Source organism: Phyllostomus discolor, chromosome 6 (assembly GCF_004126475.2).
Source record: "Phyllostomus discolor isolate MPI-MPIP mPhyDis1 chromosome 6, mPhyDis1.pri.v3, whole genome shotgun sequence".
Taxonomy (NCBI): domain Eukaryota; kingdom Metazoa; phylum Chordata; class Mammalia; order Chiroptera; family Phyllostomidae; genus Phyllostomus; species Phyllostomus discolor.
Genome location: NC_040908.2, coordinates 51,196,704 through 51,215,090, shown reverse-complemented (window position 1 = coordinate 51,215,090; position 18,387 = coordinate 51,196,704). Strand labels below are relative to the sequence as shown.

The following is an 18,387-nucleotide window of genomic DNA, read 5'->3' as shown; positions in this document are numbered from 1 at the left end:
ATTTGGGAATCTTAGTAGAGACAATTCTTTGTTCCTATTCCTGCAGCTTTTATGAACTCTGAAATTATGCCAAAATAAAAAAAAATTTTAAGAGTTATGTTACTGGATGATCTGAGAGACTCTTGCTGCCCACTGTGAGACAGGAGCGTCAGCAGCACTCGCACTCGAGGAGCTGGGAAGGGCGGCAGCAGGTGGCCCGGAAACCCAGGGCCTCCGACTCAAGTCCGCTCTCCCCAGACCCCAGCTCTTCCAATCGGTGGCGTGGGACAGTGAATCCCAGGCACCACCCCAGGCCTTGGATGAGAACGGAAGAGCACAGGCAGGAGAGGAAGGGGGCCTCTGGACAGTGTCTGGGCTGGCTGTCGCCAGGAGAAGCCCAGAGCCTCAGAACAGGACCACCCCGTTCTTCTCCCAAGACCCCTGCCCTCCACCTGCACAGGGCACAGGGGGCTCTGCACCCACATGCCCCGAAGACTGACCCGAAGCTGCGTGACGCACATGCACAAGCTCCCGCCAGAGCACGCAGGCCCACGTGGAGCACAGGATCACAGCCTGGAATGACCTGGATGAGCCTCTCTAACCAAAAGAAACAACATCTGGAAATCCCAATTAAGTCTCCTAAATCACTCCAGGGTCAAGGGGGAAAACAATCACAATTACATTTATTTTCAATCTGTTTATGCTAGTTGTACTTGTTCTGGTAAGTACATACTTTAAATATCATTAATATATAAACTGATATGAGTATAAAAATAGAGCTGTTCTGTGGGAAAAAAGTCACACAGATTTGAAGATTAACATCAATGAAAACAATGAGTATTAAAGAGAAAAAAAATCATGCTTCTAAATACTTTTGTTAAATAAGGAGGAAAAAATGTAGTTTTCCATCCAAGCAGCTAAAAAATAAAACTAAGAAAGGCAGGAAAAAGAAATCTGTAGAGATAAAGGACAGAAATACTTGATCTAAAACAAATGTAGTGGTATTTATAAATGAATCCAAGAGGTGGCTCTCCAAAGACCAATAAAATAAACTTCTGGCTAGGATGATCATCTTAAAAACATAAATAAGCAGTATTAGAAATGTGAAAAGGAAATACCACTGCCAATAGATAAAACTTGAAGTTCATACTAAAAACTTTAAAAATATGGATGAAAGAACAATCTTCTAGAAACATTTCCTCAAGAAGTAGAAACACCGAAAATATCAGTCACCAGAGAAGTAGAAATTTGTCAGAGAACTAACCCTCAAAAGGGCACCAGGCCCAATAATTGTATATTACATTATTTTCTAGCTCATAGAAAATGTCAATCTGTTTATTCTTTCATTAATTCCCTCAGACCCCTCTCAGGTAAGCACTGTCTCTCCAATTAATAGGCACAGAACCCAAGGGTCCAGAAAGGCCAAGGCATTGTCTCTAAGTCATCCAGCCAGATGTGGCCAAGCTGGGACTCAGCTGCACAGCCAGACGTCTCCAGGGTATGACCCGGAAAACTCCGTGTTCCAAACGCTCCTCAAGTACCTCTGTGATCATCCATGTTTGGAAACTCTGGCCCTCTTACTACTTACACCAGCAGCATCAACATCACCTAAGGGCTTATTAGAAATGCAGAATCTCAGGCCCTACCCAGACCTGCTGAATTGGAAACTGTATTATAAAGAGATTCCTAGGTGTTCTAGATGAACATTAAAATGTGAGACGCACTGGTCTGGCCTATAACTGTCCAAGCTCTTCAAATCCTCTTACATTTACAAAAGCAGTACCTGTTTTGTTTGGCCAAACAAAACAAAAAAATCAACTTGATAAACTATCAGAACTAGACTTGAGCCCTGGCCAGTGTGGCTCAGTTGGTTGGAGCATCATCCCATAAACCAAAAGGTCTCGGTCAGGCACATGTCTGGGTTGCAGGCTCAGTTCCCAGTCAGGGTGCATGTGAGAGGCAACCAACTGATGTTTCTCTCCCTCTCTCTCTCCCCCTTTCTTCCCCCTCTAAGCATGTCCTCAGGTGAGCATTAAAATAAACAAATAAATAAATTGTTTAAAAAACCTAGATTGTATAAACATGTACAAAATTTGTCAGAAACTCAAAACAAACATTAAAAAATTAAAAGATATTTGTAATAGTTGCCAAGGTATAAGAGAGTTAATACCACTAAGATCTGAAGCTTCTTCATGAATTCTTAAGAAAAATCACACAAAGGTAAATAGGTAAAGCAAATCAAAATATACTCACAAAGAAATACAGATCTCATCTAACACAGCAATGGAAGATCTGCAGATCAAAACATTTCACACGAATTTCATGCCAATTAAAAATAAATCATTTTTATACTAAACATGTATTATAATAAGTGGAAAAATGAAAAGACATTTAAAATTTCAAAATACATGTAATATTGTAAAAAGATCAAGATATTAATAGGAGTTCTCTCTGAGTGGTAAAATTATGGCTATTTTTCTCTATTTGCTTACATGAACTTCCTGATTTCCTGCAATGAATTTGCATTCTTTGTAATACACAACAACAAAGTTTATTTCCTAGAGTTTGAGCTTATCTGAAATTTAACAGCTTTGACACTTAGTCTCTCTTGGTTTTTCACAAGTGTTTGCATAAGGCCTGGCCTTTTCACAAATCATGGCAGCCCTTACAGGCATGTCTTTTCAGTCCTCATCAAACACTGGGAACCCCAAGTAAGCAGAGCGCTTTCCCAGCACTACACAGAGTTCTGCAACTCCAGTGGGCAGAGGAACCACCTGCAGGGCACTGGCCACAGATGCATGTTCCCAGGCCCCACCCCCAGAGATCAGTCCTGTGTGTCTATGGTCGTCCGTGGACTGCCTTTGAGAGCCCTCCTCCAATAACTAACTCCCTGAGGCTGAGGGTGAACGGAAGAAAGCGGAAAACCAAGTGGTTCAGAAACTGGGTGGTTCAGAAACTGGGTGAAGTGACGGTGTTCGGGCTGGCAGGAGACAGCAGTCTTTCTACCCACACACCCAGCCCTGTGTGTTCGTGGGCTCCAACAGTCAGTGGTCAGCACCCCTGCTATATGAAAGAGGGCAACAAGTGGGCAGGGAGGCAGGGGTAGGGAAGGCTTTCCCCAACAGGTGGGCTGAAGTCCTGAGCAGCGCAGCATCGCAGCCTCATGCCAGAGCTCACTCTGCTCCGGGAGAAGTCATTTGGAACAACTCCATGGGATCACAGAGGTCCATCTGTCAGAGGTTCTGCCGGGCACCCTGAGAAGGTGGCTCCTCCAGAGCTGGCAGAGATCCAGCCGTGGCTGCCATGAGGGGCCCAAGGACTTGGCACTGTGCAGGCAGGGCCCATGAAGACCACCCCCAGCCCTGGGCTGCTCCCCAACCTCAGGTGGGCACTAGGAATGGGAGTAAGACATGGATGGGGTGAGGGCCCAACCTCTTGGGTGTACCCTTGGCTGTACTATTTCTCTGGTGGGTTTAAGTTAACTAGAAGAGGAGCCAGAGAAAGTGTTTCTACCTCCTCTGCTGCCCTGAGCATTAAAGGGAAGGGGAAGCACAGACTGCAGGCTAAATGAAGCTGTTCACGGCCACAGTCAAACACATCCTGGTGACACACTGAACCAGATGCAGGAGGACTGGTAGAGTGCCTGGGAAGCAGCACACAGTGCACCTCTAACTGGTATTTCTTTTATACAAATACAAGCACAGTTGGTCCCCTTTCCCCACTTTCTTTCGGGTAGAACTCCTGCCCTCTGCTTAAGAGCAGCAGAGATCCTCACATCTCCAGGTCTATAGCCCTGGTGCCCCAGAGATGAGGGGCCCTTGTTCATGGGTTCTGGTGGACCCAGCCTTCCCAGGAAAGTAGAGATCTCCATCTCCATCCTAGCTCTTATGGCAACACGGAGAGGAAGCTGCAGGATGGCAGGGCGCAAGGCACAGTGGCTTGCACTGGACAGCTCCTTTAAGAAATAGGGTCTTTCATTCCCCAGTTACAAGCTTAAAATGCAAACACAATGAGGAGAATTTGTACACTGATAAGAATAAACTTCACCTAGAAATCACTTGGGGGCGGGAAGGCCACAGACTCTGGAGAACAGTAGGGAGAAGGAGAAAGCCACTACCTTTCAGAAAGAAGACCAGGCACACAGACGTGGAGTCCACTGTCACCAGGGGCCTTTACAAGCTCTGCTTCAGACTTGATGGCTCCTCATCCCCAAAGAGCAGCTGCGGGAAGTCTGTGCTGCCTTCAGGTGTCTGGGAACCAGGAAGGCCGCTCTCCCTACTAGTTAGTACTAATGAGGGTTAATGACAAGTGGGCTGTCAGTCCCAGGGTAATTACAAGGTATCAGATCAGAGGGCTCCTCCCTGATGCCCGCCTGTGGGAAAGTGGCCCAGGATCTTCTTTTCACTGCGGGAGCAGGGCAGGTGCCCATCTCTGCTGCCCGGCTCACAGTCCCCCGGCTTGGAGCCAGGGCTGCTTTAGATTCTGTCCTCACACTGGCCCGGGTTGTCACACTGGGGAGGTGAAGCTCATTGTCTCTCTCATCAATCTGATTCCACAGCATTTATTAAAAGGATTTACTGCATGCTAGGCTTTGTGCCAGGTACTAGGGAATGAAATTGAGTAAGACAAGCACCTCACCAACTAGGAACTCACACCAGGCCCTAAAGTATTGCTTCGAAGGCACATAAAACACACATGGGGACTGAGGGAGCAAGGGGCTGCCCGGGCCCAGAGACAGCATCACGGAGCAGCTGGCAAAAACCAGAGCATTTCTAACGTACCTGCAGTGACAGGTTAGAAAGTTTAACAGCGAAGACCCCGGTCACTGCAGCAACAAACAAACCTACAACCCCCTAGGCATAAACATAATGAGAAATGTGGAAGAACCATTAGGAAGAGAACTTTAAGTCTCTGATGGACACACAGAAAGACTAGAACGCAGAGGAAGATCTACTGCCTATTTCCTGGGTGGGAAGGCTTACTATAAAGCTGTCCATTCTGCTCCAAATAATCTATAAAATGCCATGTGATTTCAATTGAAAAAATCCATTTTTCATAGAACTTGACAAGTTGTTTATAAGCTTATTTGGAAAAGGAAATGCAAAAGAAAAGCCAAAAAAATGTTGTGGAAAAAATGAGTTTTTGAGGATGTTTTTAAAAAAACCAAATTGTTATATAAAAACTGCAGTAATTAAAACAATGAAATCCTGACACAGAATCAGACAATCAAGTCAATGGAACTGAAGACAGGCCCTAAAAATTCATGAATATATGTGTATGTATAAAATGCATAAGGTAGAATTACAAACCTTTTGGAAAACAATAAATATCTGATAGACTGGACATAATAGGTCTTCTATTTGGGAAAAATTCAACCCCTATCTTATACCAAATACAAAATAAATCTTGGCTTAGGGATCTACCCATCTATAATAAAACTATAAAGTAAAAACGTGGGTGCCAAAATACTGATGAATTCCAATTGTATAAAAATCAAATTTCCATATGACAGACACATGTGAAATGAGAGGCCACAATTTTTTCAAAATATAGCAGAGGTTAATATTCACAATATATAAGAACATTATGGTGCAATAAAAAGTGTAATTAAAAGTGAGTAATAAGCCCTGGCTGGCATAGCTCAGTGGATTGAGCGCGGGCTGGGAACCAATGTGTCCCAGGTTCGATTCCCAGCCAGGGTACATTCCTGGGTTGCAGGCCGGAATCCCCAGCAACCGCACATTGATGTTTCTCTCTCTCTCTCTCTCCCTTCCTTCCCTCTCTAAAAATAAATAAACAAAATATTAAAAAAAAAAAAAGTGAGTAATAAATATGTGATACACAGAATAAATGCAAAATGGTTAACATTTAAAACATCCTCAAGTCCACTAATAAAATAAATTAAAATAATAAGAGATATCTTTTTTACCTATCAAACTGGAAAAGTTAAAAACCTGTAACTCCAAATGAGAGGAGGGTGTGGGGCAATGAGGGAAGAGGTGAGGGGCTTAAAAAGGACAAATGGGAAGAACAGCCAGGGGGTGTACAGTCCAGGAAGTGGAGCAGCCACAGAACCTACCACTGGGACCCTGGGGACATGCATAATGGTTGGGGGGACTGCCTGAGGGACTGGGGGGTGCTGGGTGGAGGGGGACAAAGGGGGGAAAATCAGGACAACTGTAATAGTATAATCGAAATATAATTTTAAAAAACTGGTAATTCCTCATTCAGTGTAGGTGGGATAGCAAATTTGATGGATATTATCAAATTACCTTTTGGGAGGATAATTTGGTAAAGTTAATTAAAATTCCATTTGTATGATTCTGTCCTATACATGTGCTTGAACAAATAACCAAAAATATATTTATAATCTGCCTTTTGACCCAGCAATTCCATTGCTGGGACTCTATCCTAAGAACACTAAAACACCAATACAAAAGAACCTTTGCACCCTGATGTTCATAGCAGCACAATTTACAATAGCTAGGTGCTGGAAGCAACCTAGATGCCCATCAGTAAATGAATGGATCAAAAAACTATGGTACATTTACACAGTGGAATTCTATGCAGCAGAAAGAAAGAAGGAGCTCATACCCTTTGCAACAGCATGGATGGAGCTGGAAAGCATTACGCTAAGTGAAACAAGCCAGGCAGTGAAAGACAAATACCACATGATATCACCTTTAACAGGAATCTAAACAACAAAACAAACAAACAAAAAAACTAGCAAAATATAACCAAAGACACTGAAATAGGGGATAGTCTGACAGTGGCCAGAGGGGAGAGAAGAGGGAATTTCAGGGGGAAATGGGTAGGGACTACAGGAACAAATTTGGAGGACACATGGACAAAAACTAGGGGTGGGGGGTAATGGGGGGAAGGGGGGAGGGTTGGGTGGGTGGGCTGGAATGGGAGTAGCGGGGAGAAAACTGTACTCGAACAATGTTTAAAATTTAAAAAAAGATAATAAAAAAAGAAAAAAAAAGAAAAAAATATATATTTATAGATATGTAAATTACACATCATATATAATTGTAAAATATTGAAACTGTAAATGTCCATCAGTAAGAAACAAATTATAATAAACCTATAAAATGACAGACTCCACAGCATTTAAAAACCTAAGATAGATATACTGCCATGGAGAGAAGTCCCCCACATATTAATGAGTAAATAAAATAAAAGCCAATGGTACGCACACTTTTCTGTGGGAAAGAGAGGAAGTCCATGTACTCATTTTAAAGTGTGGAAAGATATGTATAAATTGCTCGTAGAGACTACACTGGGATGGAGAAGAAATAGAGATCTTCAGTTTTCAATATACAATAGCTGGTCAGATATTACAAGGTCCCTACCCAGGGGTTTGGAGACGGAGCCCACAAGAAAACAGAAAATAGAGATTTTCAATTTTATATTATTTTATTCCTTTAAATGGGTATGTACTACTTTTATTTAATGTCCAAAAGCTTCTCTATTATTTTTTTTTGCGGGGGAGGAAGATGATGAGTATTGCTACTGGTTTCTAGGTTGGACTCAAAATCCATCTCTTCTCTGCTCCCCCAGCCTCCTACCCTCACCCCAGCCTCCACCGCTCTTTATGGAGCCCAGACAGAGGGTAAAAAAGAAATCTGTCCCCCAAAGTGCTGCACATTCTCCCTTGAGTGGGTCCCCTGGGCCAAGCCACTTCTCCGCTGGTTGGAATAAGCACAGGATGGGTAAACAGGTGCCCCCCCCCCCCCACTCCCACCAAGCCCTGCCAGACCCGGAGAGTGGAGGCTGTGCCCTCCCCCTGGGGATCACCAGTTCCCTGTACACTGCACTCTGGTGGACACAGAGATGGATTTTCAGAGAGCGCTGGAGGCTGTGCCCAAGAGACACCCACCCTGTTTTCCTGGCACTGTGATCCCTCTCTTCTCCTACTGTCCTCTCCATCCCAGGACACTGTTCCAAGCTTCAGGGACACCAATTGGATCACATCTTCTAGAGGTGCATGAAAGACGCAGGGAGGAGGACCCAAACCTGGCGCCTGGACCAGCTCAACTGGATATCTGAGCCAAATGCCCACCCCGCCTCCCCCATCACTGCCTTTAAGCTCCTACTTCATTTCCTCTGGTGCTAATGCGTGAGGCTTTTCTAAATACTATTAAAACTTCCGCTTGGGCTTGGGAGATACTCTAGTCCTAAGCAATAAGTCAAACTGATTTTGCTTTATTTATGTTTAAAAAAAAAGTTTCTGCAGGTCCTGGTTGCTAAGCTGGTCAGCTATTACAAGGTCCCTACCCAGGGGTTTGGAGACGGAGCCCACAAGAATAACCAGGCAATACACTCTCTGGTCTTGTGTTATTCTAAGTACAGGGATTCCCCAGGGGGCTCCAGTTGGGAGGAAGGGGGATCAGGCTGAATCAGGACTTGGCATTCATTTATATGGTAGGTAGGCCACCAGCATCTCCCCAAAACCTCTAGCACACATAAGATATCAAACCCTGGACAATGAGGCCACAGCAGAACTTCAAGAAAAAGTCATAGTTTTAAATGTGTCTGTGATCAAAGAAGAAAAAGGTAGAAAAAAAAAAAGTGTCCTGAGATCCACCTGAGAATCTAGAAAAAGCACAAACCAAATGGATGTAAGAAAAAGACAATAAACACTAAAGCAGAAATTAAAGCTTTAGAAAACAGAAAACACAGCTGACACATCTATGCACTTTCAAGTTACATAAAACTCTGGCAAAGCTAATTAAAGAAAAGAAAAATTAATACATGACATTAGAAATTAAGAAAGCGAAAAAATCAGATAAGGGAACTGCAAAGCAATGACTATATACACAAATAAATTTGAAAGTCGCTCCCTTTCACATGAAACACAAAGTCAACTTCGTGTATCAACAGCCACAGGAAACACGAATCAGAGAGCTGCAAAGACCCGCCCCTCTGAAAAGGTGCCAGGCTCAGTTTCACCAGATTTCTTTCAAATCTTTAAGGAATAATATTATTGAAATTGTTCCGAGCCCTGGCTGGCGTAGCTCAGTGGATTGAGCTCGGGCTGGGAACCAAAGTGTCCCAGGTTCGATTCCCAGCCAGGGTACATGCCTGGGTTGCAGGCCATAACCCCCAGCAACCGCACATTGATGTTTCTCTTTCTTTCTCTCTCTCTCTCTCTCTCTCTCCCCCCCTCCATTCCCTCTCTAAAAAAAAAATAAGTAAATAAAATCTTTTAAAAAAAAAGAAATCGTTCCACAGTATAAAGGAAGAATCAAATCTTCATTATCCATTATTTGAAATTACTATTACTGTAATACCAACATGTGACAATGAAAACATGAAATCATACCATGAAACAGGTCAACATTGTTTCACTATTTCAATGAAAATCATAGGTCAATCTCATTAACAAACATAGATGCAAAACTCCCACATTAATAGTTCAAATTAGCCCTAGCTTGTGTGGCTCAGTAGATTGAGTGCCCACCTGTGAACCAAAGGGTTGCCTGTTCGATTCCCAGTCAGGGCACATGCCTGGGTTGCTGACTAGGTCCCCGGTAGCGGGTGTGTGAAAAGTAACCACACACTGATGTTTCTCTCCCTTTTTTTCTCTCCCTTCCCCTCTCTCTAAAAATAAATAAATAAAATCTTTTAAAAAATAGTTCAAATTAAATAGCACATTTAAAAAAATACCCCATTACCAAGTATGGTATATTCAAAGCATGTATTAATATAATTCATCTTAATAATAGGCAAAGAAAAATGCAATTTCATCTTCAAACCATGCATGCTGTCATGAGAATTCAGGGAGCAAACAATGAAAACTTTGCCTCTCCACGCCCCACACATAGTAAGTGCTCCACAAGCATTACGACTAGTCATTACGTAGGGAAAAGTGGGCTCCAGTGCGGCATGACTCCATTTTTATAAACAGCACAAAACAAGTGCAAGCATGCAGAGAATCAAGTCTGGAGGGGTGCTCCAGTTCACAGCAGTTAACAGGGTTGCGAAACTGGGTAAATTCCTCCTCTTCTATTTCTACTTCCTAATTTTTCTTTCCTGTTTTAACTTTTTTCTACTTCCGAATTTTTCCAAAGAACTTGTACTATCTGCATACTCAAAAAAGAGAATAAAAAGCCAAAAAGAAAAAAAGAAAGAAACAGATGTTTGGATTTAGCCAAGAGGACTGGCAAGCCTAAAGGCGAAGGTGGGAAAAGAGCTGAAGGTGACAGGGAATTGGGTAACACCAGGGAGGGGGGGCTTGTGGGATTCCTCTGCCCTGTGCCCTGTGGCTGTAAAACCCACTCGGCTTCGGGAACACCCACACACATGTGGAAGGAAGGACGTTCCCAGCGTAGGACAAGCTGACGTCCTCTGGGCGCAGGGCCAGCACAGTGCTGCATTACACACACAGCCTGACCTGGCTTGCCCAAGGGCCACAGAAATTCTGGACAGTGGGAATGGGGCGAGGGTACTGACTTCTGGATCTAGAGGCTGGTCACGCAGGTGTGCGTACTTTGGGAAAAGTCACCAAGCTGTACACAGTGGGTGCTTTTTTGTTTGTATGCTGTACTTCAATAAAACATTTTTAAATAATTAAAAATGGAAAGGAGAATACTGAGTGTCTGTCAGCTGCTAGTTTCCCTCAAATTCTGGTTTTAATCAATCTGAACTCATGGACCAGTCTCATGGAACAGAACATTCAACCCAGTATTTTGTTGGACATATCTCATTGCCTTGATTTTCCCAGGCTCTGTGTTATCACTGAAACTACCAATGGATGAGAAAAAATTCTGGGGCAACCCAGGGGCACGGGAGGCCCAGGGAAGCTTCACTGGGCGAGGGCAGGGGCTTCCCAAGCCTGGGGGCACCTTCAAATCACCTGGGGAGCCCTGACAAATGCTGGGGCCTGGGCCCCACTCCAGACCAATTACATCAGCCTCTCTGGGGCGTGGGCCCAGGCATTGATATTTTCTTTTTTAAAAACTCCCAGATGATTCTAACATGCAGTGGGACTGAAAACTACTAAACTAGTTGAACCAGAGGGACTGGCCACAGGAAACTCTAAGCAAGTTGAGGCAGGTATGCGTGTGTGCGTGCGTGTGTGTGTGCGCATGCTTGTGTGCATGTGTGCACAGCCCCTGCCCATCCTGTGGAGGCTGCGGGGGTGGGAGGTAGTGTTCAGGGCAGAAGTGCCCTGGCTCCCACCCAGTCCTCCTCCGCATCTCCCTTCCCCCAGACCTCAGGCCGGGACCCAGTGGGGAATGATGCCCTCCGCACAGAGGCGGCAGTCTGTGGAAAGTGAGGGGAGGGGCTCTCCGGGAGCTGGGCATAGCAGCCTGGGCCCTGGCTCCCAGAGGGTGTTCAGGCTGCTCTGGACCACTTGCCAGGACAACCCCAAGACATACACCACTCCAACCACACAGCCCCACAGCTAAGCCCTAAACACTACCCAGGGTCCAAATGACAGCACTGGGAACCCACAGCTAGAAAACAGGAAACCGAGGAGAAATAATAGTGGGAAGAAAGGCCACAGGGCAGAGGTCAGCATATAGCTCAATCATCAGGTAGGACATGGCTCGGGGACAAGAGGCAGGGCCAGTGAGGAAGGGGATGCCACCAGGCCCAAGTGCCCAGTGCTTCCAACACTAATCCCTGAGACCCCCGCGCCACCCTCGTCCCGAGCCTGCTCTACCGGGCTATGGGACAGGAGCCCGTGGGTCTGACCCCAGCCGATGTCTGCCTTCGCCCGGCAGCCCTGCAGCACTTCACACGCTCCAGGGCAATTCTGCCACAGAAGCCCCTGGACCACGCCCCACAAAGCAGTGCCCTCAGAGGCCCCCTCTGCTCAGCTCAGGACTTAGGGCTGCGCGCAAAGCACGAGGGGCGCAAAGAGTGAGGGTGGGCTGAGGCCATGAAGAGTGCCCTAGGATGGAGAACACTGAGAGAGAAGAGAGAGGGATCACAGTGCCAGGAAAACGGGGAAGGAGCGGGCATCTCTCGAGCACAGCCTCCAGCGCTCCACTGCAAATCCACCTGTGTCCCCTGGAGCGCAGGGTGTAGGGCACCAGTGATCCCCAGGGCCTGGTGTAGTCGGGGGACATTCTCTGCACCCATCCTGGGCTTGTTCAAGCCAGTGGAGCAGCGACTTGGCCCAGGGGTCCCACTCAAAGGGAGAAGCTGCAGCACAGAGTGGCTGGAGATCCAGCCTGGGCTCTCAGCCTGAGCCCTCCAGGGTGTCTGCCTCTGCCCGGAGGTACTGGCCTCCCTGGTTCTTCACCCGTCTGCAGAGTGGCCAGCAGGAATCAGAGATGGACCTTCCTAAGGTCCAGGAAGGTGGACTGGCAGGAACTGGCTCCTTCTGTAAACACCATCTGCTTAGCAGGGCTAGGACCCAAGGCCCACAGGCTGAGAGCAGGCTCCTGGGGAGGGATATCACGCTTCAGAGAAAGCAAAGCGGGGAAAACTCAGTCAGGGAGTTTAGGAGCTCCCTGTCAGGGACAAGTTGCAAACCCTTTCAATGTCTTTGTTTCCTTTGCAAAGCCCAGGAGGTTAGGATTACACTGAAAAATGCTTGGGGGCGGGGTTGGGAAATCCAATTACTTAAGCACCAAGGGCACAAGAGGTCCAGGCTACAGAGGTGACCAGGGTTTAGCCAGATTCTAATCTTACTGTCCTTGGGATATTTGCCTCTTAAGGAATATTTCTGTGGCAAGACTATTTTACCTACTCCTTAGTCCTCGCCCTATTCTCCTCTATGATGAGGCAGCCAGGGTAGAAGGAAACTAGTATTTTTATCTTTTTAGCTAAACTTAGCAGATCCTCAGTGGAAAAAAAACTTTGCAGGGGCAGGGGGGTGGAGAGAATTGGGATAAAGTAGGAAAAAGATGCCCAAACTCATGTCCTAAAAAATACTGGAGTGTCTATCCTTACAGACGCCAGGGCAGAATTTGTGATCAGCCCTCGGAGGAAACAGACTCTACTTTTTCTACACCACTGACAGCCACCGAATGAATGGGGAAAGCCAAAACGCAAGGGGCTCTGCATGAGGCAACAGAGCTCCAGTGTCTTGCAGGGCCCAAGTCCATCCAGCATCTACAGGAGACCTCGCCTCTGCCTTGACTGCCCCCTCCCTCTATATCACGCAGTTTACACACACACACACACACACACACACAGTCCTGTTCCTTGGTGGGGGTGGGGGGGCTCTGCACGTTCCAACACTTCTCCATCAGAATAATCTGAGACTTGCAGAGATGACTGAAAACGGGAGGCATCCTTATCTAGGGAGGCTGAGATGCAAGTAATCTTTTGAGGGGGCTCTGAGAGAATCTCTGAAAGAGCAAGATCTCTACTCTTCCGAGTGTTGCTCTGTCCCCAAGGGGGACAGTACAGAACAGAGGGTAGGTCATGTCCAAAAAGGGGTGGAGTGGCCAAAACAGAGACCCTCTGCTCTCCCAGAAGTGAAGTTCAAAAATGTGGCTTGTCCAGGTCATGGCCCGTAAACTGTCTGTCACTAGGCCCCACACCACACACAGAGGAACCGACGGCAGGCCTCTGGAAGCCGGCACAGCGACTGAACCTGCACGGACGTGCGACAGCAAGCTCACCAGACTCGCCTCCTTCAGCGGCTCAGGGACCGTTCTGGATGGTGCTGAACTTTTGAGCCATGTGCAGCGCAAGCTGCAAACTACTTGTACAAAGTAGGACTGTGCGGCGGTCTGCAACATTTTGGAAATAAAGTATTAAAAAAAAAATAAAAAACAAACCCTGGCCCTTTGCCACATTTAGTTTGAGAAAAATAAACTTCGGAAGGCAACCCCTTCCTTTTACAGAGGAAACTGAAGACCAGGGACATTAAGTGACCTCCGCATGACTGCTGACGGAACCCGAGCGGTAGAGTTGGGAACAGGGCGGGAAAGAAATGGGACAACTGCACTTTCTCACCCTCCTCGTCTCAGGCAGAGGTCTCCGAGGGAGCCCCCAAAGCAGTCAAGGCTGGAGGGCCTGAACACGCACAGCATGTAGAAGGCGTGAGCTCCAGGAAGACGCCCAGAACCGTGTTTCTATCCAGTCTCACACCTACTCTCAAGTCCGACACTTCTAAAGCTAACACTTGCCTTTCAAAACTAAGCTCTCTTCCCAGCTGCTCCACTCCTGACCCCACTCCCCTAATCTGTAATTGCCAGATCCCAGAAATGCTAACTTACTGAAAACATGCCTGGCATGCTGATTCTTCCTTCAAAGTCCCTTGAGGTCCACTGAGCCAGTGCTGAAAGCAAAGGTAAAGAGCCGGGCTCAGCTGGGGGCGCGGTCCTGCCGCCTGCACGTTCGCAGCCCCAAACACAAAGGTTAAAAGCCTTCGCTGTTTGAAAAACAAAAACTGACTTTAGATAATTTAGTCAATGTCTCTCACTTCCAGTGATATATTGTAAAGATAAAATAATATGATTTCTCTTATTTTTCAGGACCCAGGACTGTACCTGGAACAGGGCAAAAGCTCAGCAAATGTTGAAAAACAAAGGGAGGAAGAAAGAGAGAGGAAGTGAAGGGGGATGGGGTCGGGGTCCTGGATGGCACCACAATCTACAGATTCTCACTGCCCGAGCCATCCCTGTCCTCCCTCTGCGCAAAGGCTTCCCAAACTAACGCACGAGGAAGCCACCTCCTCCCCAGATGCTGCAGACATGCTGGGAACAAAGGGGGGCTCTCGGCTGACTGCCAGGCTCTCAAGTGTGAGAGGAAACAAGGCCAGAGGTCAGGGTGGGAAAGAGGACTGGAGAGGACTGGGAGACCCAAAAACTGAGCCAAACCAAAGCCCCTCCCACACTCCCTGAACCCACTCTCGGCCAGCCAAACCATTTGCTGCAGCCTCGGGGGCCTGGGAGGGGACCTGGCAAGACCACAAAGACCGTTTCTGCAGAAACGACCAACTGCAGCTGCAGGGAGTCCAGGGCCGGGCCCCTGCTTGGCAAGCCCTGCAGTGACCCCTGTGGGCACTGTGGGGTGCAGGAGGGCCCCCTGGGGCCCACTCACCTGTCTATCCTGGAAAGTCCTTTCTCTCTCCCAGAACATTCAAAATGATTTGGGAGTCACCAAGGAGGTGGGGCTGAGCCCCGAGACTCTCACTCTCATTCTTGCTTTAACTGGGGACGTCTTCTCTCTCCTCAAATTGAACCAGAAATCCTCCTGGTTGGTTCATTTCCCACTCTAGCCTGCCATGCTCACCTACTGCCCTTTCTCCCCAAGTTCACGACTGCTTGTAAACACACCTCAGAGATAAAGAATTCCTGCTGGACCCTCACAAAGGGCTGGCAAATGGGAAGAGCAAGCAAAGCAGGCAAGAAACTAGCAGGAGTCACCCACGGTGTACGGAAAGTTGAGGACCACAGATCCTCAACAAAGGGGCATTTCTGCAGTGGTCAAAAGCAGAGACAGAAGGTAGAGATCCTGGGCAGAGTCCCAAAATAGTTTCCAACCATCTTCAGCCAATTGAGGATTCCCATGGGGCAGTGCGTGGGAGCAGTGTGGGAGCCTGAAAGTCGGGCGGCATGATGCTCTCGGCACTGGGCACTCACTCCTGTCCAGGCTGCCAACAAGGAGGTGACAGCAACAGTGTGTGCTCTGGCTCGGTCCTTCGCATATCATGGGTAGACACATAACACACTAGACAGCAAAGTGACAACCTGTGTTTATCAAGCTCAATTCCACACGCCCTACATCGTGGATGTTCTTGAAACCCCCGCCTGCACCCAGCCCATGGGAACAGACTGTGAGACCCCCCTGTTGTGCCCCAGAGTCTCGGCCTGATCTCAGAATGAACTCATGCGCCCGGTGTCTTCCTACACCACGACCTGCTGGTGGAAGTGGATCTGGCCAGACTGCCTCATCCAGGGTGTGTGGGACACTGCACCAAACTGGTCACCAAAGAAAACTTGGTGTGGCACTAGGAACAGGAGACTCAGTTTCCAGTACTTGCTGGCAGTGCCCAAGGCAGGCCAAAAGGACGCAGTGATTCTCCAGCGGAAAACTTAGTAAAAGCAAGCACAGACACAACCTCAGAGCTTTAAAAACACAGACAGCTCAGGCTCCACTCTGAGCAGGAGGAAGGAAGAAGATGAAGGGCTTCCTCTGGTTTTCAAGTAGCCCTGACACATGCCCACAAAATTAAGGGTCGAGGTACTAGGCTAGAAGCTTCTAGTAGGACTGCAGGGCCGGGAGAATATTCGCAGGCAGAAAGAAATGGAGAACACACTTGGAAAGAGCTGAAGAAACCACCGCGCGGGAGGGGGTGCTTTCGGGAGTAAACAAACCTGCCAGCAGTCCTTCCTCCTAGCAGAGAGGGAAGCTCTGGCCCAGGAGCCTCCGGAGACACAGAGGAGGGAGGGAGCTGCCCCCTCCCTGAGCCCATCTGTCCTCATCCCCTTGTCCTGCTGTCCCCAGGGTGGGGGACAGAGCAGGTGCACACCGGGATCTCCATGCCCACAGCCCTCAGCAGCACACTTGGTGACTGCAGCTTCCCCGTCAGCAGTGGGAGGCCAGGGGAGGAAGTGGAGGTGGAACTGGGGGTTCTGCTCCCGAGAAGAACATGCAGAGTGAGCTCACAGCTTTCCCCTCCCCACCCACAGCATCACCAGTGTCAACCACCCTCTGCTTGCCTCAGGGGCCTCTCACGGTCTGATCGCCCACTTCTCCTGGCCTCACCAAAGCATGCCCGGCTCCCCAGGGAAGCCAATGCCCTCCGGCTCTTCTCCTTACCCCAGAAGCTGCTTCAGAAGCAAAATTTTTGCCCTCCCTCAAGTACTTCCTTGCCTCAAGTTCCTTGGAAGGAGGCCAAGGAACCACCCTGGCTTCTGATCCACCCTGCTGCCTCACCCAAGAGCCCCCATCCCACATAGGGAAGCAGAGCCCCTCCCTGCCAGTGTCCCCACCCAGGCAGTGAGGTGGCAGAGTGCGACTTCCAGCACCTCACAGAGCTTCCCACAGCTTTCCCAGGAAGCAGGAGGAGAAGCGTCTGGGGACAGAAGCAGCTCATCCACCTGCTACCCAAGCAACCAGATTCCCCCAGCTCTCCACAGGCTCCAGGGGCCCAAAGAGGAGGTAGGGCTGAGATGGGCTAGAATGGGCTCCCTTCCTCCTAAGGTAAGTCCCATCTGGTCCTGCCCCTGCCCACCTGTCCCCAGCCTTCTCCAGCCTCTCTGCTTGGAACTAGACAGACAGCCACATGGAGCTGCCTCCAGCTTTGTCTTCTCTGCCCAGGGCCAGCAGAGGATACTGCTGAGTAATCCCAAAATCACTCAGGGTCCCCAGCCCAGACAATGCGGGCAAAGCCCAAGGAAGCCTACTGATCCTGGTCCTTGTCAGACTGGGAGAACTATCTGTGTTTCCTAGTAATGGCTGGTACCCCACCAGACCCTGCCCTATCCCTGATACCCCAGCCCTGACCTTCAGACAACCACATGGAGAAGAAGCCCAGTGCCCCTTCCCAGCTTCCCACTCACCTGGTAACATTCCCTTCCTGGTTCCCCAGACACCAAGCCACAGAGTAACAGCAGCCGCCTGCCAGATTCTCAGTCATGATGTTGCATCAGCCCCCACCCTACCCAAAATATCCTCACCCCACCACCTCCTCTCCCCTCCAGCCATCTCCATGGTGACAGCAGCATGACTAATGACACCCTATCAGCTTCAGACTCAGGAGCGCAATTTACCCTCCCCTCACCCCCCACCCACCCAGGGATTTCTGCAGATTGGATGCAAACCAACAGTGCTAGGGACATTCTCGAGAGATTTCCAGGGGCAAGGGTGGGGAGTGGGTTGTACGTCTTAAAAACACACACACACACACAGTTCAACAAATCCAGTCCCAACTGCACCCAAACCATCCAGCTGAGAAAGCAAAAAGAATCCAAACAAAACCCACACAGGCCTGAGAATTCATTGGCCGCCCACACCCCCGTCACCCCTCCCCCTCAGCTGCTGCTACACACAGTGGGAGATTAAGGGATCACCCGAGGAGACCCTTTATTTTTATCCAATCCAGTCAGACACTTCACCCCCACCGCGCTCGCGCGCGCGCGCACACACTCTCTCTCTCTCTCTCTCTCTTACACACACACACACACACACACACACACACACACAAGGTACCTTGACAGCAGCCCCTTGTCCCCACGGCGGGGCTCCTTCACAAGCCTTTATTTCCACCTGCAAAAGAAGCCAGAGAAACTGATGAGCCCGGCTGACAGCAGGAGAGACCCGAAGTCCTTCTGCTGCACCCCCAGCACCGCTGCAGGGGAAGCGGGAGGATGGGAGGGAGGGGGCCTCCCCGGAAAGAAAGGACAGCGGGGACCATCTTCCTGCCTCCAGCTGCCGCCCAGACGCGCGGTGAAGGGGCTCATTCGCCTTCCAGTGCGTTTTTGTTTTCAT

The 18,387-nt window shown here is 48.4% G+C and overlaps 1 protein-coding gene and 1 long non-coding RNA gene across 6 annotated transcripts in view; one reads left to right on the top strand and one right to left on the bottom strand.

Annotated features, from left to right (window-relative positions):
- Positions 1-18,387, bottom strand: part of TET3 (tet methylcytosine dioxygenase 3) — a 103,183-nt gene that overhangs the window by 68,214 nt on the left and 16,582 nt on the right. For 4 of the 5 annotated variants that reach the window (XM_036028162.1, XM_036028161.1, XM_028515598.2 and 1 more), the window contains one exon: positions 18,109-18,165. In XM_036028162.1, coding sequence (XP_035884055.1) covers positions 18,109-18,165 — 57 coding nt within the window. Of the gene's footprint in view, positions 1-17,459; positions 17,551-18,108; positions 18,166-18,387 lie in introns of those variants that run through there. The other variant, XM_036028164.1, reaches the window with a different exon arrangement.
- LOC118501135 lies at positions 8,425-9,585 on the top strand. Its single transcript, XR_004903738.1, has 2 exons — positions 8,425-8,976; positions 9,203-9,585. It is a non-coding gene; the product is annotated as an uncharacterized LOC118501135 (long non-coding RNA).